The sequence below is a fragment of the Bison bison genome, unplaced genomic scaffold, assembly GCF_000754665.1.
Source record: "Bison bison bison isolate TAMUID 2011002044 unplaced genomic scaffold, Bison_UMD1.0 scf7180017864386, whole genome shotgun sequence".
Taxonomy (NCBI): Eukaryota; Metazoa; Chordata; class Mammalia; order Artiodactyla; family Bovidae; genus Bison; species Bison bison.
In genome coordinates, this window is record NW_011494958.1 from 1643098 (window position 1) to 1667106 (window position 24009).

Here is a 24009-nt window from a genome sequence, read left to right on the forward strand (position 1 = left end):
TTTTATATTTTTATAACTCCATACCACTCTTGTAGTTGATTATCAACTCTTAGAAACTTCTTTGCCTAGTATTGAGAATTTAATTTCTTCCATCTGGCAGTATATATCTACAAAAATAAATAACAAAATTTTAAAAAATGACATAGTAACTATACCAAACAGAACTATGCATTTGAAAAGCAAATAATATAAATATTTGAGACGTTAAAATTTAGTTCTTTAATGTGATATCTTTTATATCAGACACCAACTTTTTTCCAGCCCCCACCATTTTACAAAACATTATAGTTTCAGCATATGTTCATTTAGACTACTTACTAGAAGTTAACCTAACACTGAAATTTATTTTTTTTTTTAAAGGTTCTATTTATTGCTTATTAAGATGTTATTGTGTGGCATGGAGCCTTAAAAGAGCATGGCCAATCCGATTAGACTAAAATCTCTAACAGTAAATTCTCATTTTAAATCAAACATCAATCAGAAAGTGTTTTCTTTAGAGCAGCTGGTTTAAACCAATGTAAAACTGACTCAAGGCAGATTATTTCCCCGCTGGTAATATTTAGAGCTCAAGTGATTTATTATTTAGTGATTTTCAGGAAAATTTAATGATATGAAGTAGGTAAGCATTTTGATCATGACTCTACAATCAACAAAGGAACTTTTTTAGAGTAAAGGAACATAAAAAGAAGGAAGACCCTGGCATGAGGTTTCTATTCTTTAAGAGCACAAGACTAGTTTACTTGCTTTCCCTAAAAATAAATCTGAGCTGTCCTTCAATTTAAACATATATGAATTATGATCAGACTTACCTGTCAGATGATCTCTATTCCAATAGAAATTTCCTAGTATAGATTATTCCTAGAAAATCTTTCAACTTTGAAACATTGTCTGGCATGTATCACATTTGTTTAGAAAACTATTTGAGATATCCGTCTTTAAAGTCCTACCTATGACAAACCCCTAACTCTGCACAATCTAATAACTCCTAAGCTTTTCTCTGCTATTCTGATTTCCATCTAGTCATCTATTATGTGTTAGAGGAAAATCACAGTCCCTGCTTTGACAGGCACTTTTTCTCCTTCTTGCACTGCTTCTCCAATATGGCCAAGTTTAAGGAAAAAATACTAGTACTATAAAAAAGTCACTTAAGTTTTTATTGTAAAACCAAAATTCATACATATTCAAATGTAGACTACTTTCCATCCTGGATGATGTCTATGACCTAATATCTGATCTGTTAAAGACAGATAATCATGATCAGAGTCCTCTTTTTAATGACTAGGTTGTAAGGAGGTTACCTAATTTTAGAAGAAGAAACCAAGGTATGTTAACTGGTATAGAATGAAACTGGGATAGTTCAAGTTAAAAAAAATAAGATATTAAGATGAATTACTTATGTGATTTACTATGTATGAAAATAACTTTTTTTGGTGGAGAGGAAGGTGGATAAGTACATAAACACCTAGGCCATGTTAGAGTCATCACTGGATAGTATTTCTACAGTGCCTCACTCTTAGAGAGCTTAATAAAATTAATAAATCAAATGAATTAATGGTTGTAGTCTGCTGGGCTCTTGTTCTGCGCTCTGTCTGGTTTCTAAGAAAGCTTCCTGATTGCTTCCAAAAGACTGGGATAATCATGTCCTCCACTGTGGTGATTGCTGGGAAAACTGAAGCTTATGTGGCCAGTGCAGTAAGGAAAGGTTTCTCAACACCCAGAAGACTGCAACAAATCTGAAACACTTACCTCAGTTACGTCCTGTATGTCCGGAGTAATAATCATAACTTCCTTGTCAGGTCGTTTTGAAGATTAAATGGCATGCTCTTAGCATAGTACCAGGAAGACAGGTTAAAAAAGTTAATTTCTTTACTCAAATTATATCTTTATAGTCCATGTGAATACTTGTCCTCCCTTAAACACAGACTAAGTATTAAGCATTTTTCAAGTCTCAGAAAATAATTTTATTTTTCCTAAACTGTTTCCAGAAATAGGTATAGAAAGAAGAATGATGAAAAAAACCTGTACTGTATGCTAGGATTTGGAATGGCAATCATACTGAAGTTTAAATGAAAATAGGCATTAGGATGCTACTTTACCAAGCCTTGGAAATCTAGTTCAAGATTTTCTACTTAATTGGCTTTCACTGCTATCCATAAATTATGTTCATTCTGTAACGAACTGTAAAAGCAAACTGTTTAACATATACAAGTTAAAGTGAAAATCAAATTAAGAACTAGACTGCCTAAAAATTAAATATTAGTTTTATTTATTATTAAAGCTTTCATAAGAGAAAAGCTAACACAGTAAAGGTCAGAATACTTCACTGACTTTTGTGTTCTTTACTATTTATTAACAAATTATTGTTTTAAACTTCAGAATTCAGATAGCATATCCTCATCTAACCACAAACCCATCAGATACTTATATTTAAAAAGCTAGCATCAAAGTTTATGTTGGACTACTTTAAATGAAAGGCAATTTTTCTATTAGGTACAATATTTATTTACCTGTATTGCCTTTTAAATGCATCTTTAATTTTAAAAATAAGAGTATATAAAACAGCTGGTTTATCCTCTTCATTTATTCTGTGTATTAAAAATTACTTGAGATGGCACATTGGCAGGTTTGGTGTTTCCTGACACTATGAATATTTAAAAACAAATTATTTTTCAAAGTTTTATCATCCAGAAAGAAAGAGAAAAAAATAAGAATCTTTCTACAATTGAAATAGTAATTTTTCAAAAAGGGTTGAGAGGAAAAAAAATCTAAGCAAACTATCCTTGATAAAGAAATGAGGCAGTTTCAAATTAAAAATACAAATTTAAATGAAGTAATTTTATAAAATATTGAGAGTAGCTAAAATTACATGCACAGGTATTTAATCAATAATAAGAGAGGAACAGCAATAGAACTTAAATATGATAGAATTTATCAACAATAAATAAACATTTTTAGTGCAAATAGTGCAGAAAAAAATTTCAAAGCAAAGATCATAGCAATCATTCTAATCTGTACAAAATCAGTCTCAGTTCTGTATACAACCTATATAATACATCTAGGAATTCAGCCTTGTGATGAAATGCCAATTTGCAAATCATAAATATAAATGTGCTTAGTTTTGTGTCCCATTCCTCTCTTTGCAGTTCATGTTTTCAGGAAAATCTGAAAAGAAAAGAAAATCAAAAACCTAAGATTTACTTTCAGATGATAAATTAAGATTTCTTAAGATAACCTGACAATGAGGGAAAAGAGGTGGGAAAGGATTCTAGCATGCATGTGTCAACACAGAATAACTCACTGCCCACTTCTCAACCTTGAGATATGTATGCTACTGCTGCTATACTTGGTATTAAAAATCAACACCCTCAGGGATTAATAATCTGAGTTGTAAAATAACGCAATGTTGCTACTAATGTTAAGGACAGCTAAATTGAGAAAAGGGGCAAGTAAGTTTGAACTGGAGATGAGAAATGCCTGTCACCTCCCTCCCTGTAGCCGGCTCCCTTTTAAAGGAAACTCCCACGCTCTCTTCTCCACATCTGCTCCATCAGCCCAGCAAAGCAGACAGAAGACCACATGACACCAGTCTCCAGGTAATACCGTGAGGTCAGGACGGATACCATCTATGCGGGGCCAGTCTCTTTCCTTGATTTGTTGTGAGACCCTACTCAGTCTCCCCGGGTGCTCGGGCCGTCAGATCAGGCCTGTGGGCAGCAGGGGCTGAACCACGTGCAAGTGCAGCAAAGAAAGGCTCTTTGAAGAGCCAGTGAGAAGGCACATGAGAGTGAGACGCAGAAAAGGGGAGGAAAGCAGGAACGAGAAACAAGCAGCCTGTAGCAGCACCTAAGGAAGAAGAGCTGCTTTGGTTACGGATGGCCTCATGCTTTCACTCCCAGGAGACAAGTGTGCTTTCCTATATTTGGGCTGTTTTCCTGCATTATCCAGGAACACAAGCTTTTACTTAAACTTGAGGTTGGAGCTAGTCTTTGCAGCCAAATCCAGTCCTAAAACAAGACAGAGGAAAATGGAAGAATGTCTTGAGATCAGATGAGAGCATGAACAAAGACATGATGGCAGAAAATAGAACATGACAGAAGAGAACACAGGAGAGGCAAATGGAAAATTAGAACGGATGATCTAAAATGTCAGCCAGCTTACAGAAGGCTTAAAACCAGAGAGAGAAACGTGGCATTTATCATCCCCAGGGTTCTTTAAAGGTCCTAGAGCAGATATGTTATCACAGAGTGGTATTTTAGGAGCATCATTTTGTCAGTGCTCTGCACAAAGGAGAAACCCTCAAGTCAGAGGACTGATCAGAAACTCACTGGAATAGATGGAAAAGAGACAGATTGGAAGTTCATTTTTAAAGGAAAAAATGACAAAAGAGACTACTGAGAAATAAGTCAACTTAAGTGTTATGGTATATGCCCCATACCAGCTGAGAGAAAGGAACTTAAACTATATATGTAGCTATCAAATACTGAAAACAAAACTCATTTAAGCAAATACCATACTGAGAAAACATGCAAACAATTTATACTGGCCATATGCTTAGGTGTATAACATCATGCTTAATAGATAATACAAAGTATTCTACATGTTACATAGCATGGTAGCTGTAACGACAGTATTATGCTTAAAGCTGGCTGAACAAGCACTGGTAAGAACACTTCATTAAAGAGAGCCATGCAATAGCCTCAAGACACAAACCTTCCAGAATACAATTTACCTATAGTGGAGCATGAAACTGGCTGTGCATTGCTATCACTTGTTGAAGTTTCTCTTCCTTGGCTCTTCTACAGTGGCAAATCTAGAAGATAATTATTTAAAAACCAGTCACTTCTCCAATAATCTTCCTACAACTAGCTACATTTTGACAGAATTCTAAGTAAGAATCTTTTAACTCGTTGACATTAAATTGTGGATGTCTAAGGTGGCACAGAATTTAAGAATCAAAAAAAAAAAAAAATTTGTTTGGAAGATAATCTTTGTCTGTAAACCTCTAGAATGTAAAACACATTCTGATCCTTTATACCAGTTCTCTGATTATATAATTTCAAATATCTGTGTTTTAAAAATATGAAAATAAATCCCACTGTTGTTACCCTGGAAGCTTAACAAACAAAAACCTCACAATACAGTTATATAGTACCAAAAAAAAAAAGGACTAGAAATGAATGCCTCATTAAAGCTATAGTCAATAATGTCCCTGAACTTCAATTTTCTCTCGTGGAAAACGGGAATAATAAAATCTGGCCCACTTTCCTTTACAGTAGAACTTAATTATATAAAGGTTATAAATAACTGTGATGTTCCAGAGAAATTAGGTAAATACATAGGACTTACCAAAGGATAAGATACTGCTAAGCAGACTTCAAAATCTTTTCTTTAAATATAATGGAAATACTAGAACAGAAACTATCCCCAGAATGTTCTCAATTAATATTAAAACAAAAAAATTAAAAAAAAAAAAAAAATCTCCATAGGGAATTCCCTGGTGGTCTAGTGGGAAGGACTTGGCATTTTCATGGCAGTGGCCTGGGTTCAATCCCTGACTGTGGAATGAAGATCCCACAAGCCATCCAGTGTGGACAATAAACAAACGAAAAAAACCTTTTTAAGTTATTCTCCTAAATTTTAAACAGCTTATGAAACAGGTTATTCAGGAGTATATCACAACTTTTAAGACTTAGACTAGAGATCCACACAAAAGCATTATATAATTAAAAAATAAAATTAAACAAGGAAAAAATTCTCTACAGTTCAAAGCAAATGGAAATAAATGAACCTGTTTTCTTCCCCTAAGTTATACTGTCATCCAAAAAAGCTTCATTAAAGACTTTAAAAAATAGTATTTGACTATTAAGACTAGAGTAGACTGCAGCTATCATTTCTGAAACAGAACTGTTATGTGATTCACATGCTTGTGTACTCACAACAAGCAGGTATAAAGTGATAGTAGCAAGCTGCTATCATTCTCAGAGGCGCTTCAGTTTCCTCTCATGGCTCTCAAAACTCCAGCTCAGTAATGTGCTAAGTTTTTTTTTTTTTACTCATGAATATAACCTAGTTAGCATATTCAAAAGCAGAGACATTACTTTGCCAACAAAGGTTCGTCTAGTCAAGGCTATGGTTTTTCCTGTGGTCATGTATGGATGTGAGAGTTGGACTGTGAAGAAGGCTGAGCGCCGAAGAATTGATGCTTTTGAACTGTGGTGTTGGAGAAGACTCTTGAGAGTCCCTTGGACTGTAGGGAGATCAACCAGTCCATTCTGAAGGAGATCAGCCCTGGGATTTCTTTGGAAGGAATGATGCTAAAGCTGAAACTCCAGTACTTTGGCCACCTCATGCAAAGAGTTGACTCATTGCAAAAGACTCTGATGCTGGGAGGGACTGCGGGCAGGAGGAGAAGGGGACGACAGAGGATGAGATGGCTGGATGTCATCACTGACTCGATGGATGTGAGTCTGAGTGAACTCCGAGAGCTGGTGATGGACAGGGAGGCCTGGCGTGCTGCGATTCATGGGGTCGCAAAGAGTCGGACACGACTGAGCGACTGATCTGATCTGATCTGATACATAAGTAATTTGATATTACGCTGTCACTTGTCCTCAACCAAAGAATATTACATACTGTTCTCTTTTCCATGAAGCTACTGAGAAAATCATCTATATCTGTTTTTCCCTCCAAGAAATCTTCTGCAATATTATCAGATTCTTCCTCAGCTTCATGTGCAGCTACTTTTAATCTTGCCTGTAGAGCACTTGCACTACAGCTCTGAAAAAGAAAATCAAGAAAGAAAATCATTAATATCTAGTGCTCTGAAAAACTCCTTAGTGGGAAGGAAAATGGGATAGAAGCTAAATAGTGATATTGGGGCATCACTGTCTCACTCCTAACATTAAAATGATCCTGGAAATGTTGAGTCATTAACTGTGATGTTTGCTTTTGGTTTCTAGTATTCTTTATTAAATTAAGGAATGAGTTTATTAAGTTTGTCTAAGGAATGGTGCTGATTACTGAGAAAAGCCTCTTCATCTAGTAAGCTCTAAAGTGCCTCCAAAAGTATTTCAATTGATTCTCTCAGATCTTCTGGCTAAGAGAGGGGAGGACTTCTTATGTGCGATTCCTGACTCTGACACTTTCCATTTGTATGACCTCAGGGATGTTATTTAATATCCACGTGCCTCAGTTTCCTCATCTGTAAAATGGAAAAATAGTAACAATACCTACCCTCATAGGTTTTTGTGTGGAATAATGGGCAACATATGCAACAAGCTTAGTGCAATGCAAAAGATATAACAATTTCACAGTGTCAGCAATTGGTTGGATCAAGTAATCTTAAAAATCTCTCACATTACCCTGATAGCACTGATTCCAGTGCTCCTAAAGGCAATGAAATTATACTCCAGGACAAAGGTCTAGAGTACCATATACCTTTTAATAGCCGACCAGGAACATAATAGCCAAAAACACATCAATAAACAAAGGTAAATCTTCCCCTGCAAAAACTGAGATAGGCCAAAACATGCCAAAAACTTTAGTATAAATGGAGGAAGACCACATGGGAAAGAAAGCAAGGAGATAATACAAAGACATAGAGAATGAACTTACAGTTCCTAGGCAGGAAGAATGGGGGAAAGGGATAGGTAGGATGTTTGAGATCAACATGTATACACTGCTGTATTTAAAATGGCTAACCAACAAGGATCTGCTGTATAGCACATGGAAAACTCTGCTCAGTGTTACATGGCAGCATGGATGGGAGGGGAGTTTCGGGGAGAATGGATATATGTGTATGTACAGCTGAGTCCCTTGGCTATTCACCTGAAACTATCACAACATTGTTAATCGGCTATACCCCAATACAAAATAAAAAGTTAAAAAGAACGATCGTATTATATGAAATCTTTTATAAATTTATATTCTCTTTACCATTTTTTTTTCTGTTGTTTTATTTCTAGTTTATGTTTTACTACAATGGCTTCACTTCCTAGAATTCCTGATTTTAAAGGAAACAGAATATTGTTAGTTATGATGTGGGTTGTTGATATATGAAGATTATGTCCGATTTAATTTTTTAAATGATTTCCCCCTTTTAATTTAAAGTTTTTTTTTTTTTCAGAAACAAGGGTTAATTTTATAAAAAGCTTTCGATTTTTCACATAACTAGATTTTTAGTATAAAGTTATTATTTGTGGTGAATTATATTTTATACTTTCTATATTCTATATATATATTCTATATTTCTATATTTTCCAATTTGCTAACTTCTTGTTTAAGATAGCTGTATACAGGCTTGCAAGTAAGTCTAAAACTAAAATTTTTCTTTTTAACTTTTATTAGAAGAGTTAAATTGGCTTTATAATAACTCTCCCAGAACAGTTATTTATGGGGCTTTTTATATTTCTCTGTTTTGGAACCAAATGCTCTTGCATGACCACAAAATGACTGATAATGGCTCATAAAACTGAGAGCTGTTCATCTGCATAACTCAAGGCTATTTATCATCTCCTTATAAACTCGAATGCCTAATAAATGCTTTCTGATAATAATACATTTAAGAATGTGGCTCGTGTATATTAAGAGTAAAACTTCTAGTCCACTTCCAGCTTAGCCATGGCAGCTAATTTGACCACTAACCCATTGTAGCTGCTTCCTCTAGAGCTTGTGGACAAGTGGATAGGATCAAGAATTCACATTGAGATGAAGAGTGATGAGGAGACTGTTGGTATACTTCTGGGATTTGGTGACTTTGTCAATATGGTATTGGAAGATGTCACTGAATTTGAAATCATACCAGAAGGAAGAAGAATTACTAAATTAGATCCAATTTTTCTAAAGGGAAATAATATACCAATGCTGGTTCCTGGAGGACAAGGACCTGAAATATGAATGACTTCCTTGACTTATGCTAGATGCTGTTCTGTCTTGTAATGACAACAAAAGTTTTTTTTTAGTCTTTTAATGTTTGTATTCTGTGAAGTCAAGTTTCCCATTAAAGGGAAATGCTTTGACGATGCATTGTAAATGCCCATTTTTGTAAGTTAATCAAGATTATATTGGGAAAAGAACAGTTTGTTCTTTGAAGACAAAAATAAACATGTTTTTGTTAACTGTCAAAAAAAAAGAGTAAAAATTCTTATGGTAAAAGAAAACAGCTCAACAATCTTACCTCACTAAGTTCATGCTGCCTTTGCATCTTCTTTTCAAAAGTTGATTTCATTTGTGTAAGTAATTCATACTAAAAGAGAAAATCAAAATGCTGTTTCATTCTACTTTAAAATTATATGGACTTCTTAAAAATGATAACTAACTCATACCTTATCTAAAACAGTTTGCCTTTTGGCTTCCAAGCTGGGCTCCAAAAGGAGATTTTTTCCTGTAAGATAAATTCTAGTTTATTTCTAGATAAAGATCACATTTTTCTTGGGAAATTTAAAAAGTAAAGAAAGACATACTTGCTAGTTCCTCAATACTTTTTACTAAGTCATCCTTGTCAGTAATAATTTGTTTTAGTTGAGGCAAAGTCACAAACTGCTCTAGTAATACATCCTCTTGCTCATTCATATCTGTAAGTTGTGACACACTAGAAACACAATAGAAGAAAATGTTAATGAATGTCAGTTATCTAGATTTCCTCCATGACAATAAATATCCAGTTTTTCAGCTTTATTCAGCTGACAGAGTTCTACATAATCTTTGACATGTATTTTTATATATACTCGGAAGAAGGCAAACTGTAACCTTAAAAGCAAATAAAACACCAAACACAATGGAACAAAAAGTAGTCTAAACACAGTATCAAGACGATTTAGCTAATAGGCATGTGGCTATCACAATAAATGATAAAGGTATGTGTCTATGTACATGTATTCATAAAAATGTTTTTACAAAACAATGGTGGAAGGGTAATCCCAAAGCAAAAATCGATATCCAGAGTGTAAGAGGGAATTGGAAGGATGGTGTATGGAGCAAGCTCAAGCTTTTGAGTGTCTTTCAGTTTTGACTAGAGATCCACACAAAAGCATTATATAATTAAAAAATAAAATTAAACAAGGAAAAAAAAAAGTCTCTAAAGTTCAAAGCAAGAGGAAATAAATGAACCTGTTTTTTTTCCCTAAGTTACATTGTCATCCAAAAAAGTTTCATTAAAAAGCCTTTAAAAAATAATATTTGGCTGTACATCTCTGATGAAATATATCCTAAAGACAAATGAATTGTAAAAATCAAAAGGAGAACTTACTCTGCTTTCAATAACTGTTATTGATACTGTTATCTTACTGGAATTGTTATTTTGAAAAAGAATAAGTTCCCTTCAGAAAAATGGTTGACTTTAGGTCAGGGGAAAAAACTGTTCATGATGAACCTATGGCATCTTTGTTTTGCCAAAGTTCCCTACTAAAGATGGAACTGTTTAAAAAAAAAAAAAAAGAAAAAAAACAAAAACAGAAAAAAAAGATAGTAATGGATTAAAACACTTCAAATATTTTAAAAAGTTTTATGAGTTTAATTCTGACCTATACCCATATTTCCTGTAAAAAAGCTGGAGGAAGGTTAGCAAAGAGGTTCATCTTTTCGTATTGACATTTTCATAATAATTTTTTTAAAAACGAAGAAAGGAAAGAATCCTTTATAACACGGCAACAATAATAATACCTATTTTCTGGGGTGGCTGCAAGCATCACACTGCATTCAACTGCTTTATAACATGTATGTGGTATTTGTAAACTTCATTAATTAACGTTATCAGCACAAAATAAGTCACTATTTTGTTAAAATGACTGCAAAACATTAGGTCAAACAAAGTTAAACTTTTTTTAACTATAGGATTTCTCATGAGTATTTGGCTGTACATCCCTGGTGGGATATATACTAAAGACAAGAACAACTGCAAACATTTTAAATAGCATTAAGTAGTCTCATTGATAATAGCCTCATGACTACTATAAACCTTCAACAGTGGTATAGAGAGTGCAACTTTACAAGCCTGAGTGACCACAGAACATTTTTTTCATGGAGCCTCTTAGGGAAACAGTGTCTCATGAAAAATGATACCTTAAACTTGAATATTCAACTTTTCTGCCATAAATCTGAATAAAATATGGCTTTGTAAAAACACTTTTCTATTACTTTATGAGAACTTTAATGTATTCAGAAATAGTTTTCACAAGAAGGTAAGCCACACAAGAGAAAGGACATCGTTATCCTGGTAACTATTATAGCATTCCCAGGATCTAGAGAAATTCCTGGATACAGACTACAAAGTCAATAAATATGAACTGCAAGACATACCACAGATTCATAAAACTTTCCACTTCCCACTAAGATACAGCAATAGTGACAACATGAAAATGATGTGTGCATTTACAAACTAAATAGACAACAAACACCAATGTTACTGTCCAAGCTTTTTACCTTAGTTCTGAGAGTTCTGGAAATGTATCAGGAATATCGGGCATCTTGTAAGCAAAACCATTTTGGCTTATCTAAAGAGAGATTGAAATAGTGCTAAGTTTTAGCCATCTTTTCGACTATTCCTATCTGGTTATAAAAGTAACTTTTAATGTACTGCATCCAATAACTATTTTCACTATCACACATCCTCTTGGCACTCCACACTGTCCTTACCGTCCCATTCTTTTTCACTCCGTCTTTCTCAGTGCATCTTTATACATATGGGGTTACTGGCTCTTTTTTTTTTTTTTTGATGAGGAAGGATCATGTGACTACCTGTGGTTATAAAACAAATCTCCAATTGTGAGATATCTGTGACAAATGTGGAGAATTATATGCGTGTTTCATTGATGTATATGAGTATGTCTCAAGCAAAAGGCACTACATTTAGAAAAGTTACTAACTTGGCAAAAAGTCTCAAGAGTTACCTAAGTAACTTCTATAAGACAGTAGGGAAGATAAGGAATAGAATATACATTGTCTGAATACATGGGTCACATTTTAAAATCAAGGACCCATGAAAAGTTCTCTTTTACTAAGGGTTAAAAATAAAGGCCTTTAAATCTCCTTAATACGTTTAATGTACGGTCTCTCCCTCAGTAATGTCCCTTGTGGCAGCAGTTACCAGCTTAATTTAAGAACACAGTTTTTTAAACCAATGAGACACTGGTTTACATGTCCTTAGTACCCTAGGGCAGATCTTCCATAAGCTGACACGTGCTTCTCCTACATAATCCTTCTTGTGTCTTTGCCTGCGTTCTGTATGAAACCTGAGGGTTCTGTAACAGGCGGCTTCACAAATGTGCCACATCTTTGTCAGAGCTGCTGCCTCTTAGAATTACCTTACATGACAACACCTTATCATCCTGGCAAATTCATTACCATCTATCAAAATGTGGCCTCAAGCATGAGCTCATTCATTCATCCGCCTCATTTTAAATGAGCACCTACTGTATGGATCAGGCATACTTTGAGGCACCAAGGATAAAGTGGTATAAAAAAAAGAATCTCATCTTATATAAAGGTTATCTTTCTAGCTCTACATTGGTCCCTGGGAGCACTGACTATTCCCTCAACTGTGTCTTCATAGTAACTCTAGACTAACATTTCTACTTACAGTTATTTGATGGTTACCTCTTTGACATTGTTCCTTAAGTTGAAAATGTGATTTTTTAAAAATCTTTTGTGCCATAGTGGTTGGCACGAGGAGGAATATGATGTTTGCTGACTGAGTATTTCAAGGGTACAAAATACAGATATCTGGAGATACCAACCGGTGTTGAAGTGTCTGTTGTGGGAACGGGCAATGGCAGATTTGAAAGGACACCAAATGAAGGAGCAGCGGGTTTGGCGGTTGTATAACTTGTTGTTGAAGAAGAAACAGTGTCAGCAACAGATAAAGAGCTGATAGTCCTGTTAGCTTCTTGTGGGGGATACGGAGGAAGAAATGGGAAACCCTGAGAAGCATAAGGAGGCATCCCACCTGGGTTACTGTACAGGCTAAAGAGAAAGAGAGGAAAAACATGCGATTAGATTTTAGGAGTAAATTTGTAAAATTATTCCTTAATTGTTCTAAATAACAACTGTTATGCACTATAGATGGAATTTGTTTATGGCAGGGGCCACTAGTTTTTATAAGTAAGTAAATTAGATATCATATAAATTGAAAAAATAAGAACACCCCTTAAAAAGAATATTTTTATTTCTTTCCATGAAAAAGAAGTATGTTTTAGAAAACGTAAGTTCAACTGGTCACAGTTGAAGTGAATAGAAAGGCCATATTTGAGTTTTGAGCATTCTACTGGCATCAATGAATATTTTCAGAGAAGAAATGGAGAACACTTAGTCCACGAAACTTGTTCAAACAGCAATTGTTTAGTAGCTTTCACTATATTTGGCAAAATCTGACTGAAAGTCAAGACTGCTTTTCTAGAAAATTTCAAAGAAAAATTAATTGTATAGATGAATTGCTAAAAATGCTTAACTATAAAAAAGATGCATAAACACCTCAGATAGGCTGGGACCTTGAATCTGAGACCTTTTATTGGATGGAGTGCCTGCACCTGGACAAATGTCTCCTTGAGCAACAGAATACAAAGAAACTTTAAGGGACTAAAAACAACCGAATGCACCGCAGTCAGGGTAATTATGAATAATATTACAAAATTATGAAATGTCACAAAAAGGCCACAAACCAACAGCCACTTCTGAGGTACCTGGGGCAAAAGCAGGGTACTATGCATGATCCTTGTACACAGCAACACCATGGGGTAGGCAGGCCAGCTGGGCCACCCCTTCTTCTGCCCAACCACAAGCCACCCCCATCCTCACTCCATGTGAGGAGCCAGCCTGCTCTCCTTGGAGAGCAAGCAAGGGTACCCAGTTTCTTGAGTTCACTCCCTCGTGCTGCAGCACAAGTCCCAGGAAAGCCTTGCCTGAATTTTTTTTAAAAAGATGCATGTAAAAATCATGCATATATATTAGAAAAAGTGGCACAGCAGTATGTACTCAAGATAAAGTCAGAAAATATATTTTTGCAAGATGATAAATACAGGGTTCTGATTCAAGATGGTGACATAGGAAGATCCTGGATTCACCTCCCACAGAAATTTAATCGACAGCTATATATGGGACAATTTCATCTAGAAAAAACCCCCCAAAGTATCTGAGCAAATCAGGCAAACAAGAAGAAAATGACATCTAGGCTAGTAGGAGAGGTTGAGACACAATCTCACCATAAACCCGACCCTCAGGAAGAGGACCTACAACCTGGAGAAAACTCAAAACCCAGAGCTTTTCTCTGGAGGGTTAAGGTTTGAGTTTGAAGCTGAGAGACAAACACCCCAAACATCTAGCTCTGAAGACAAAAGAGCTCACATCCCAGAAAGCCACAAGGCACGGCAAACTAAGAACAGCTCTCAAAGGGCTCGGAGGCACAGGATTTCCTGGCTCAGGGCCCAGCGCATTAGAGGACCCCACTTACTGTGATAGAGGCTCATCTGCCCATCTTAAAGCATCATCCCGAGGGGGCAGGCATCTAACTTAACAACATATAGGCTAATCCCTATACAGTCTGAGGACGGGGTTGGTCACCAAAAAGACCAAGTGACAGAAAGTTGCAACTTTCAGCTCCACTCATCGATCTCAGGGAAGAGGGGGGCTGCTAATTAAGCTCTATAAAATCTCTAGAACAGGAAGACTCGACAAGCGCCCTGCTCGTGAATGCATCCATAGTCTATGGGGACAAAAGCTGCTGTGCTCAGGGCTCTCCTAGACCGTGCCCTGCTGTAGGCACCTCTTCCTCTGGCTATTCATCTGTATCCTTTACAACCAACCACTAAACATATGTAAATTTATTTTTGAAGTTTCATGAGCCATTTAAATTAATCAAAACAGGGGTGGGTGGGGGGAATCCATGGGAACCTCTGATTTATAGCCAGTTAGTCAGAAGCACAGGAACCATCTATGGATTCTCCATTGATATGTGAAATGGAGCAGTCTGTGACTCCCTCATCTGTGGATCTGACCCCATCTCCAGGTGGACAGAATTGTGAACATCAGAACTGAGTTCAATTTGCAGGGAACACGGTGTTTGCTGAGAACTGGAGAATTACTTGGTGGTGTTGGGGAAAAATACATACCAGAGTATTGAAATGTTCCAAAATATATCTAGCTTAAACAATTTTTTAAATGGGAGTGCTACTGTTTTTGACATAATTTAATGTCATATTTAATGACATAAGTTAGCAAAAAATTGTAATTGTTTGGAAGAAAATTTGTCACAAATGTTAAAATTGTAATACTGAAGTTTATACAGAAAAATAAATAATATAAAGAAAAGAACCTGAAAAAAGAGGGTAAAGAGTTTAATCCTGGCATAAAGCAAAACACAATAGAAAACCTTAATTTTAAAAAACTTTTTTTTAAAGGAAACACTGGCAATGGATAGGAAGATCAATGGAATTGAATACAAAATCCAGAAAATTCCCAAGCATATATAGCAATTAGGATATAATAAAACAAGATTTCAAATCAGGTGGAAAAAAAAAGAGAGAGAGGTCAATAAATAGCACTGCGACATCTGGAAAAAAATTAAATTGAAGCCAGATCCTCATAATAATAATAAAAGAGAAACCAAATGGAACAAATTAAAACAGAAAGCTTTTTTCTTTAATTAAAAAAAAAATCTTAAAGAACTGGAAGATATCATGGAAATTAAAACTTTGGGGTGGGAAAGGACTTTCTGTGATCCCAAATTCAAAAGTCATAAGAGAAAATGATAAAAATCCCTTGACATAAACAAACAACAACAAAACTCTCTATATGAGAGAGCCTATTATAAATAAAGACAAATAAACTGGGGGAAAACATTTGAAACTCATGTCATAGGAAAATGGTTAATTTTTCTAATATATACATAAAGAACTTCTACACATTGACAAGACTAACAACCCAATAGCAAAATGGAGAATCAGATAGAATACACAAGTTCAAGAAAAGAGGAAAAAAAATTAGGAAAAGATTCAACTTCACTGTTTAGGAAAAGATTCAACTTCACTGTACGATAAAACAAATTAAGTTATACTAACATCATTTTCCACTTAAAAATTAGCAAAGATCCCTTTTGATAAATCACCATGTCAGCAAAGGGAATAAGCACTGCATATAGGAGTAGAAGGAGAAGGCAATGGCACCCCACTCCAGTACTCTTGCCTGGAAAATCCCACGGATGGAGGAGCCTGGTAGGCTGCAGTCCATAGGGTCGCTAAGAGTTGGACACTATTGAGCGACTTCACTTTCACTTTTCCCTTTCATGCACTGGAGAAGGAAATGGCAACCCACTCCAGTGTTCTTGCCTGGAGAATCCCAGGGACGGGGGAGCCTGGTGGGCTGCCGTCTATGGGGTCGCACAGAGTCATGCCTGAAGTGACTTAGCAGCAGCAGCAGCACAGGAGTAAAAACTGGTACAACTTACTCCTTAGGGCAATTCTGAAATATTAGTCAAACTTACAAATATGTATACCACTTTGACAATGTATCCAACAAAATACTTACAGTTGGGTAAAATGTTTTTAATGTTATTCATTGCATCACTAAGGGCAAAAGGGTGGGCCTTTTATGCAAGATTGGAAACAACAAAAATTCCATTACTAGGAGTCTTAAGTTATGTTGTGTCCATAAAACAAGTACTTTGTGGCCATTAAGAAGAATGAGGAAGTGCTTTATGTACCAATATGGAAGGCTCTCTGAACCATACCACTAGTGAGATGAAAAAAAAAAAGGCAAGGGAATAGTATGCTATCATTTGTGTAAAAAAAGGAGGGAATAAAATACTGCATGTACATATTTCTTTGTATATACATAAAATATCTCAGGAGTTCTATACATATGCACTCAAACAACCAACTTTGGATACCAATGAGAAGAAAAAGTGAATTGCAAGAGAAAAAGAAATGGAAGGGAACTTTTTACCCCACACCCCTTTATATTTTTAAAATTTTAAGCCAAGTGAATCTATGATTGAAAAAAATAAGATAGTTTTCTAATAAGCTTGTTTATTTCAAAGTATGGCTCACCTTAATCTTAGAGCTTTACTTTTATCTAAAGTATAATAATAACATGTATGTAAATATAAAGTGTTATTTAGGAAGAATATGATCAACATGAGAATATTTCTACTTGAAATATATCCTTGAAATAAAGTCTTAATAATTCTGAACAAAACTGTATTATAGGTACAACCTATAATATAATCTAAGAAATGTAGTAAACTTGCTTTTTAAACAATGTGTACTAAATCACAGAACTTATTTGATATGGGAACAAATAGACTTTTTGGCTTATGTTTTCAAATAAGGTGAATGAGATATACTTAGCCCTATCCTGGAAGAAAATAGTAAATTCAGTTTTTAGATAAAGAATATCAGAGAGGCTTCTGACGCTAGGACAAAGACACAGGAGTGCAAAGTGATGGCTGAGTTTGATATACCTAATGAATGGGATAATCTAGCCCAAGCTGATTTCTAGGCAGTGTTAAAATACGACCTGATTTTTGAACAAGAAAAAGTAAATTAAGTAAAAGAACTGGGCAATTAAGGCAAGAGATATTAGAGGAAGAGGAAATAGTGACTGTCAGAAGTTGCAGCATTATGCAATTTTAGAATATTGAACACAAAAAGTAACAAAGGATTAGAAATCGAAATGGCACGGGACACCTTAGGAATAGAGGTATGCTTTCAAAATTCTCAGTGGAGAAAAACCAAATAAAACAAACAAACAAAAAGAAATTAAAACAAAAAACAAAAAGAAAAACAAAACAAAAAAGTCAGTGGAAACCACTTCAACACACTCTATCAACTATGAAGTATGAGGGCATATTAAAGATATTTGCAGGTTAAAAAGAAGAAATCTCAAAATTATTCTTCCCAGCATCTTAAGGCATACTGTACTTTCAAAAATGGTCACAGCACTACTTCTGGTCCCATGTGCTCTCCCAGGGGGGTTCCCAGATGACTCAGTGGTAAAGAATCTGCCTGAAAGGGCAGGAGACATGGCTTCAATCCCTGGGTTGGGAAGATTTCCCTGGAAGAGGGCATGGCAACCCACTCCGGTATTCTTGCCTAGAGAATCCCATGGACAGAGAAGCCTGGCAGACTACAGTCCATGGGGGTCACAAAGAATTGGGCACGAATGAGTGACTGAGCACGCACACATGCTCTTCTAGAACCCTACCACTCCACCATTAAGAAGAAAAGCCTATTTTCTTCCCCTCGAATCGGATCAGGACTCCGTGACTGCCTCAACAAACTGAATGAAGCAGAAGTGACACTGCGTGACTTCAGCAGCTAGGCCAGAGAAGGTGAATATGACTTTCTCATAACTCTTTCAGGATGTTCACCCCAGAAGCCCAGCCATGGTGGTGTGAGGAAGCCCAGGCTGCATCTCGGTATTTCAACTGACCTCCCCAGGTAAGAGCTTCTGACGAGAGCTTGCTGATGGTCAGTAGAACAGAGAAGAGCTCTCTGATGAACCCTTCCTGAATTGAAGAATAATGAGCAAATAAATGTGTTTACTGTTTTAAGCCATGCCAGTTGATGCCAAAGGTGGAACACAAACAAGCTCTATTAGTACCTAACCAAACTGCAGATTCACAAGGAAAATAAATGCTCATTATTTCAACCACAAGTTTTAGGATAAACTGTTACTCATCCTTAGGAACTTGAACACACCTTTACTTAGGAAGCCACAGGGAGTAAGTAAAGCAAGAAACTAGGAAATAGCCTGAGAAAGAAAAAAACACAGGATGCAGGAAAAGGAGAGTCCCATACAGGAAGGTGGGAAAGGGAAATCCCAGGATGGCAGGACAGCACTTATACAGTAATTCAGAATGGAGGGAGAAAATGGAGCAATATTTGCAAGGAAAATACTGGAACCTCAAGATTACCTGACAGGCTTGATGATGTGAAAAAATTATTTGAATGATATTTTTCAGAGCTGCTGAAAAGAGGTGGGAAATTAAAAACATCAAAGAATACAAAACTGATGGAAAACTGAAGTAATTATTAACTCCAGAGAAAAGCAAAAAATTATACCATAACAGAAATGTAATCATTATAAAGTACTTGGCTCAGCAGAAGGGAATATTCTGAGAGCCAATGTAATGAAAGTACCAAACACAAACTTAAGTAAAAATCATACTTTCACAGAGGATGAGGGAAAAGAAAGGTATGTGAAAAATAACTAAAACCTTCATTAATCATGATAGGAAGTCAGTAGATGGTATCTAAAATCAAAGAATCAACAGAGAGCAGTATCTATATATTATTCAGAAAGATGAAGATAAATATTAGACAAGCAGCTAAAAAATAAAATCCAGTTACCTCTGAAAAGTATGAATGTATCTGCCTGTGAAGGTGAGGATGTGGAAAGCAGACTGCCTTTTAACCTTATTTGAATTTTTAAGCTATGCTTTGATTACTCAGATCAAAAGTAAATAAATGTATATACAAACTCTTTTGTTACAAACATACTTACTATGGGAATGCTGTTGAAGCAGGAGCTAAAACTGGAGGATTCTTCCAAAACTCATCCAATAGACTCTGAATAATTTTCCCAAGATCTGAATGCATTGTAAACTAAAAGTAACAGTAATACACAGTGATCGAAATCATTTTCAAAAAAAGATTATATAGTCTCATTAAGATAATTAAACTGTAAAACTTAACCTTACATCCACTTTTATAAGTCAAAAATTAAATGAAAGGCAAAGGATATTATGTCAACTGAACATCCACAACTTACTATAGAAGCAATACCATAAATGAGGTTAAAAGTTTATTTAGTTAATACTGGAGCTGAACTATTTCCACACTTCACTACTGACAGTAATCTGAAGGTTCAAAGGTAAATACTGAGTACACTGAAGTTATAGTCCTTCACGTTAGTGAATCATATACATATTCTAAAAAATGTAAGGCAAATTTGAATTTTAATCCCTTCCTAACTACTATAAAAGATCTACAATGAACCCAAGTTTTAACATCAACAGGTCCTCACCACTGAAAAACAAAAAGCCTCCAAATCAGGATTATCTATTAAGTATAGTGAACATTTTGAAATAAATCATAGCATATACATACATTGCTTACTAATGGAGAGGTAACATACACTCCTTGTTTATCCACTAAGTGATGCCGTATTGGTGGATAAACACTGATCACTGGTTTTTCCTGAGGAAATTGTGGAGGAAGCAATCTGGCAAAAGTAGAACAGAGTTATATAACCATAATTCTAAAACAAAGTTACTTAAAAGCAAATTAAATTTTCACACTTTCATTCAGATTATTCAGTAATTAGTGCTCTATTATGGTTGTTGAGTTAACTGAACCTATACAGAAAGACACACTTTGGCAACGAGACTATAATTAATTCAATATAGTAAAACCTTCTTAATGTGGAGTAAGGATAATGTGAATTATAGACTATTCTTCAAACTGGGCCAATAATTGCTTTCAAACACATCACATTATACCAAACTATCCAAAATTTCAGCCAGAAATTATACATTTTTATCAGGTGAACCATGTTATGCCAGTCTGGCTTTTTACTGAACCACAGGTCTTGGCATCTAACTTTCTTGTGGCTTTCCTTCTTTTGAAATGCTGCCAAGAAGTGTTTCACTATACACTGAATTCTTAATGAGCAAGTAGATAAAATAAGAAGTACTAGGGTTGGAATACTGGAGCTGACACCATGCCTTGGTGCTATGCGGCTCTCTTTGAAATGTCTCAATTAACACATCTCTCCCAACTTTGAGGTCAGTCCTATGGTTTCAGCTAATTAACAGTAAATTCTCAGTACCAAAAGGAAAAAGAGTAAAAATCTTAACCCTTTAAGTACTGCAAATTTGAAATTAGGGAGTGAAGTCTCCAACAATGCACTTTTACGGGACATGGAACCTTGCAAATCTCTAAAATCTAGATGAATACATCCTTTTAAATTGCCACTCCGTTCCCCTCCTGGCTCAGGGAACTATTGTTGTCAAGAGGGAAACTAGGTCTTTGTTGGCTTCTCCTACTTAGCTGTACCAGGGTGTGTGATGAGAGAGAAAACTACCTCAGGTATATAGTTTAGGCTGTTAAACTACTTTGGAAAAGAGGCAATGAATGGCCTTTGGAGCCCAAACAGTCTGGGTTTCTCTCCTGACTACTGTATTCACTACCTACTTGAATATAATTTGTTTTAGTTTTCAGGGCGGCTGTGACGATTAATAAAGCTCCCATATATTGACATAACACAGCATAATGGTTGGCACTGCTATATATTCACCGTTTAATTTCCACTCATTCAACTAGGATTTAATATGGGATCCCACGTGAAGGTACCTCACTAGGCAATGAAGATCTGACGATGAACAAACATAGTTTCTATCTTCAAGTTAAGTGCATTTTTACTGTACCTCACTCAAACACTTGCTTGAGCAGCCAGCCACCTAATGCAATCTGAGGTAATAATAATTCTTTCATGTTGAAGTCTAACAAATGCACTTAGGGCTAAATGAGTACTAGCAATCACTTTGCCCAAACTTTCCTCTTTATTACTTAATAACCTTAATAATGATTATTATTTTTTACTTTTAATTTTTTTTCTTTAAAAATAATCGGCAGATCAAATTCAACTGTGAACTTTCTGGCTGATGTATTATATTGGTTGCTGAAAACGAGAATATTTTAACTTGTTTCTGATGTAAAGGTGGTTGTTCCTCTAACAGTGTCTGCACACGATCCCTTCCACTGTTTGTTGTTGTCATGCTCTCTCTTTCAGCCTGCCTCCAGCGAAGAGTTTAGTGCAAATCAATGAAAGATCTATTACATCTTTGTATTCCATTTCCTCTTTCATGGTTTCTTACCGCAATCTCTATTACAATGACATATTTAAACTTTTTTATTTCACAGAATTGTATAAGTTTAAGAAACTTTAGATACTAGAAAAGGAAATAAATTCAGCTTACTTTAAACAGCTTACTTCTGACAGTAGCTAAGAAACAAAACGATAAAAAGATTTTTCCAAGTCCTATTCCATGAAAAAACAGGATACAATTCTACTCACATATTAATGTTAATTGTCAGGTTATTTACAGTGAAAGGCAACCTGTATTCCACATCTTTCTGTATTTCAGCTATGCTGTAGGAGAAAATGTGAGAAAAAAAATTTATCCAAAGTTATAAAAACCATTAATGTTAAAAGCAAACATTAAAATTTGTAGAGTCTACTAAAACAACTTCATTTTAATCACAGAATCTAGAGAGCCAATATAACTTGTATCTTGAGGGGGAAATGACCATAGAAAAAATTATCAAATAAGCAGGCAATACTATTTTGAGATATTCTCAGGGGGTTGCGAAGAGATGGAGTTAAGCTGGTGAGGTAAAAAGGCAAAGAACTCTTGTATTAGTGCTACACCGATTACTATTGCTTTATATAATTTATCATTGTGCTGTGCTTAGTCACTCTGTCATGTCTGACTCTTTGTGACCCCATGGACTTTAGCATGCCAGGCTCCTCTGTCCATGGGGATTCTCCAGGCAAGAGTACTAGAGTGGGTTGCCATGCCCTATTCCAGGGGATCTTCCCAACCCAAGGATCAAATCCAATCTCCCTTATGCAGGTGGATTCTTTACTGTCTGAGCCACCAGGGAAGCAATTTATCATTAGTAGAATCAACTGTAGGCAGGAGTTTGAGCAAACTCCGGGAGATAGTGAAGCTGGGCATGCTGCAGTCCATGGGGTTGTAAAGAGTCAGACATGACTTAGCAACTGAACAAGAAGCAATTGCCAAGTCCTCTAGTTAAAACAGGTCAGCAAGAGAAGACCTATGTTCTGACTACAATCCTGCCAATGCCAGCTGTATTGACAGGGCTTTCAGAGTTTAAACTGAGAAGTCTGGATGAGATGTCTCCTACAGCCTTATGATAGATAGAGACAGCTGGCTGCTTTTCAAAACCAAATATTCCCCTTCTTCCTAAATAAGAGAGTCCTGATTTTATTCTGAGCAGCAATGTTGTAGCTTTTCTTGTAGCAAGTTGTTGCTACAGGCTTAAGTTCCAGCCAATAAAACACAGTTAAGTTGGGTGAGGTGGAATTTCCAGAAACGCATTTTAAAGGGCAACAAAAACTGGTATAGAGTCTATCTGCCCTTCCTGCCTGGCCCTGAAAGACAAACTTCGAACAACCATATTGGACCAGGAGTGACTCTGAGAATCAGAGCCAAACACTAGGGAGAGCTCAGCAGACAGAAGTAGTTTGGGTCCTTAATGGTTATGGAATCAACAAACTGAATTTCTCGTATGCAAGAGAAAAAGAAACTTTTATCATGTCACTTTATCAAGTTACTATTTGGGGAGTCTTCATTATTAATACTTGAATATAACTGCCATCTAATAAAAGTTCCCTATACTTTAACATTTTACATTCAGAATTTTTATTAAAAAAATTTTTTTTTGGCCATGACCCCTTACCATGTGGAATCTTAAAGCTTCCTGACCCAGGACTGAACACACATCCCTTGTATTGGAAGGTTGGGATCTTAACCACTGGACTACCAGGCAAGTCCCCAGAATTTTATTTTGATTGCTGGCATGCAATTATTACAAGTATAATCTACCAACCAGATCTTTTGGTGACTCACTTGGAATTCTAACATTTATAATCTTTATAATCTTTCCAAAGGGAAAAATGTTAAGTAGTATTAATGAGTTATGGTTGAAAGGAAGCCTGATATCCAAAAGGACAAGAATCATTTTCAAGCATGAATACTTTTAAAAGATCTAGCAGTTACATAACTTATTTTTTTTTCTTTTGGTTGCTTTAATTGGTAGTTCTGGAAGACCTGTCTTATTTTCCTCATTTTTGGGGGGACGAATCAAGATTGCCCGGGAGAAATATCAGTAATCTCAGATATGCAGATGACACCACCCTTATGGAAGAAAGTGAAGAGGAACTAAAAAGCCTCTTGATAAAAGTGAAAGAGGAGAGTGAAAAAGTTGACTTAAA

General features: G+C 35.7%; 1 protein-coding gene and 1 pseudogene across 1 annotated transcript in view; one reads left to right on the top strand and one right to left on the bottom strand.

Moving 5' to 3' along the window:
* Positions 1-1937: 1937 nt before the first annotated feature.
* The window catches only part of VPS37A (vacuolar protein sorting 37 homolog A (S. cerevisiae)), a 33712-nt gene continuing 11640 nt past the window's right edge, over positions 1938-24009 (bottom strand). Inside the window, exons 2-12 of the mRNA XM_010858373.1 lie at positions 22066-22140; positions 20097-20211; positions 19492-19592; positions 12732-12957; positions 11419-11489; positions 9462-9589; positions 9324-9382; positions 9176-9244; positions 6634-6777; positions 4730-4810; positions 1938-3162 (exon numbers count right to left, since the gene is read on the bottom strand). Coding sequence (XP_010856675.1) covers positions 4730-4810; positions 6634-6777; positions 9176-9244; positions 9324-9382; positions 9462-9589; positions 11419-11489; positions 12732-12957; positions 19492-19592; positions 20097-20211; positions 22066-22140 — 1069 coding nt within the window. The 3' untranslated portion in view covers positions 1938-3162. The remainder of the gene's footprint in view (positions 3163-4729; positions 4811-6633; positions 6778-9175; positions 9245-9323; positions 9383-9461; positions 9590-11418; positions 11490-12731; positions 12958-19491; positions 19593-20096; positions 20212-22065; positions 22141-24009) is intronic.
* Positions 7911-9165, top strand: LOC105001923 (annotated as a pseudogene).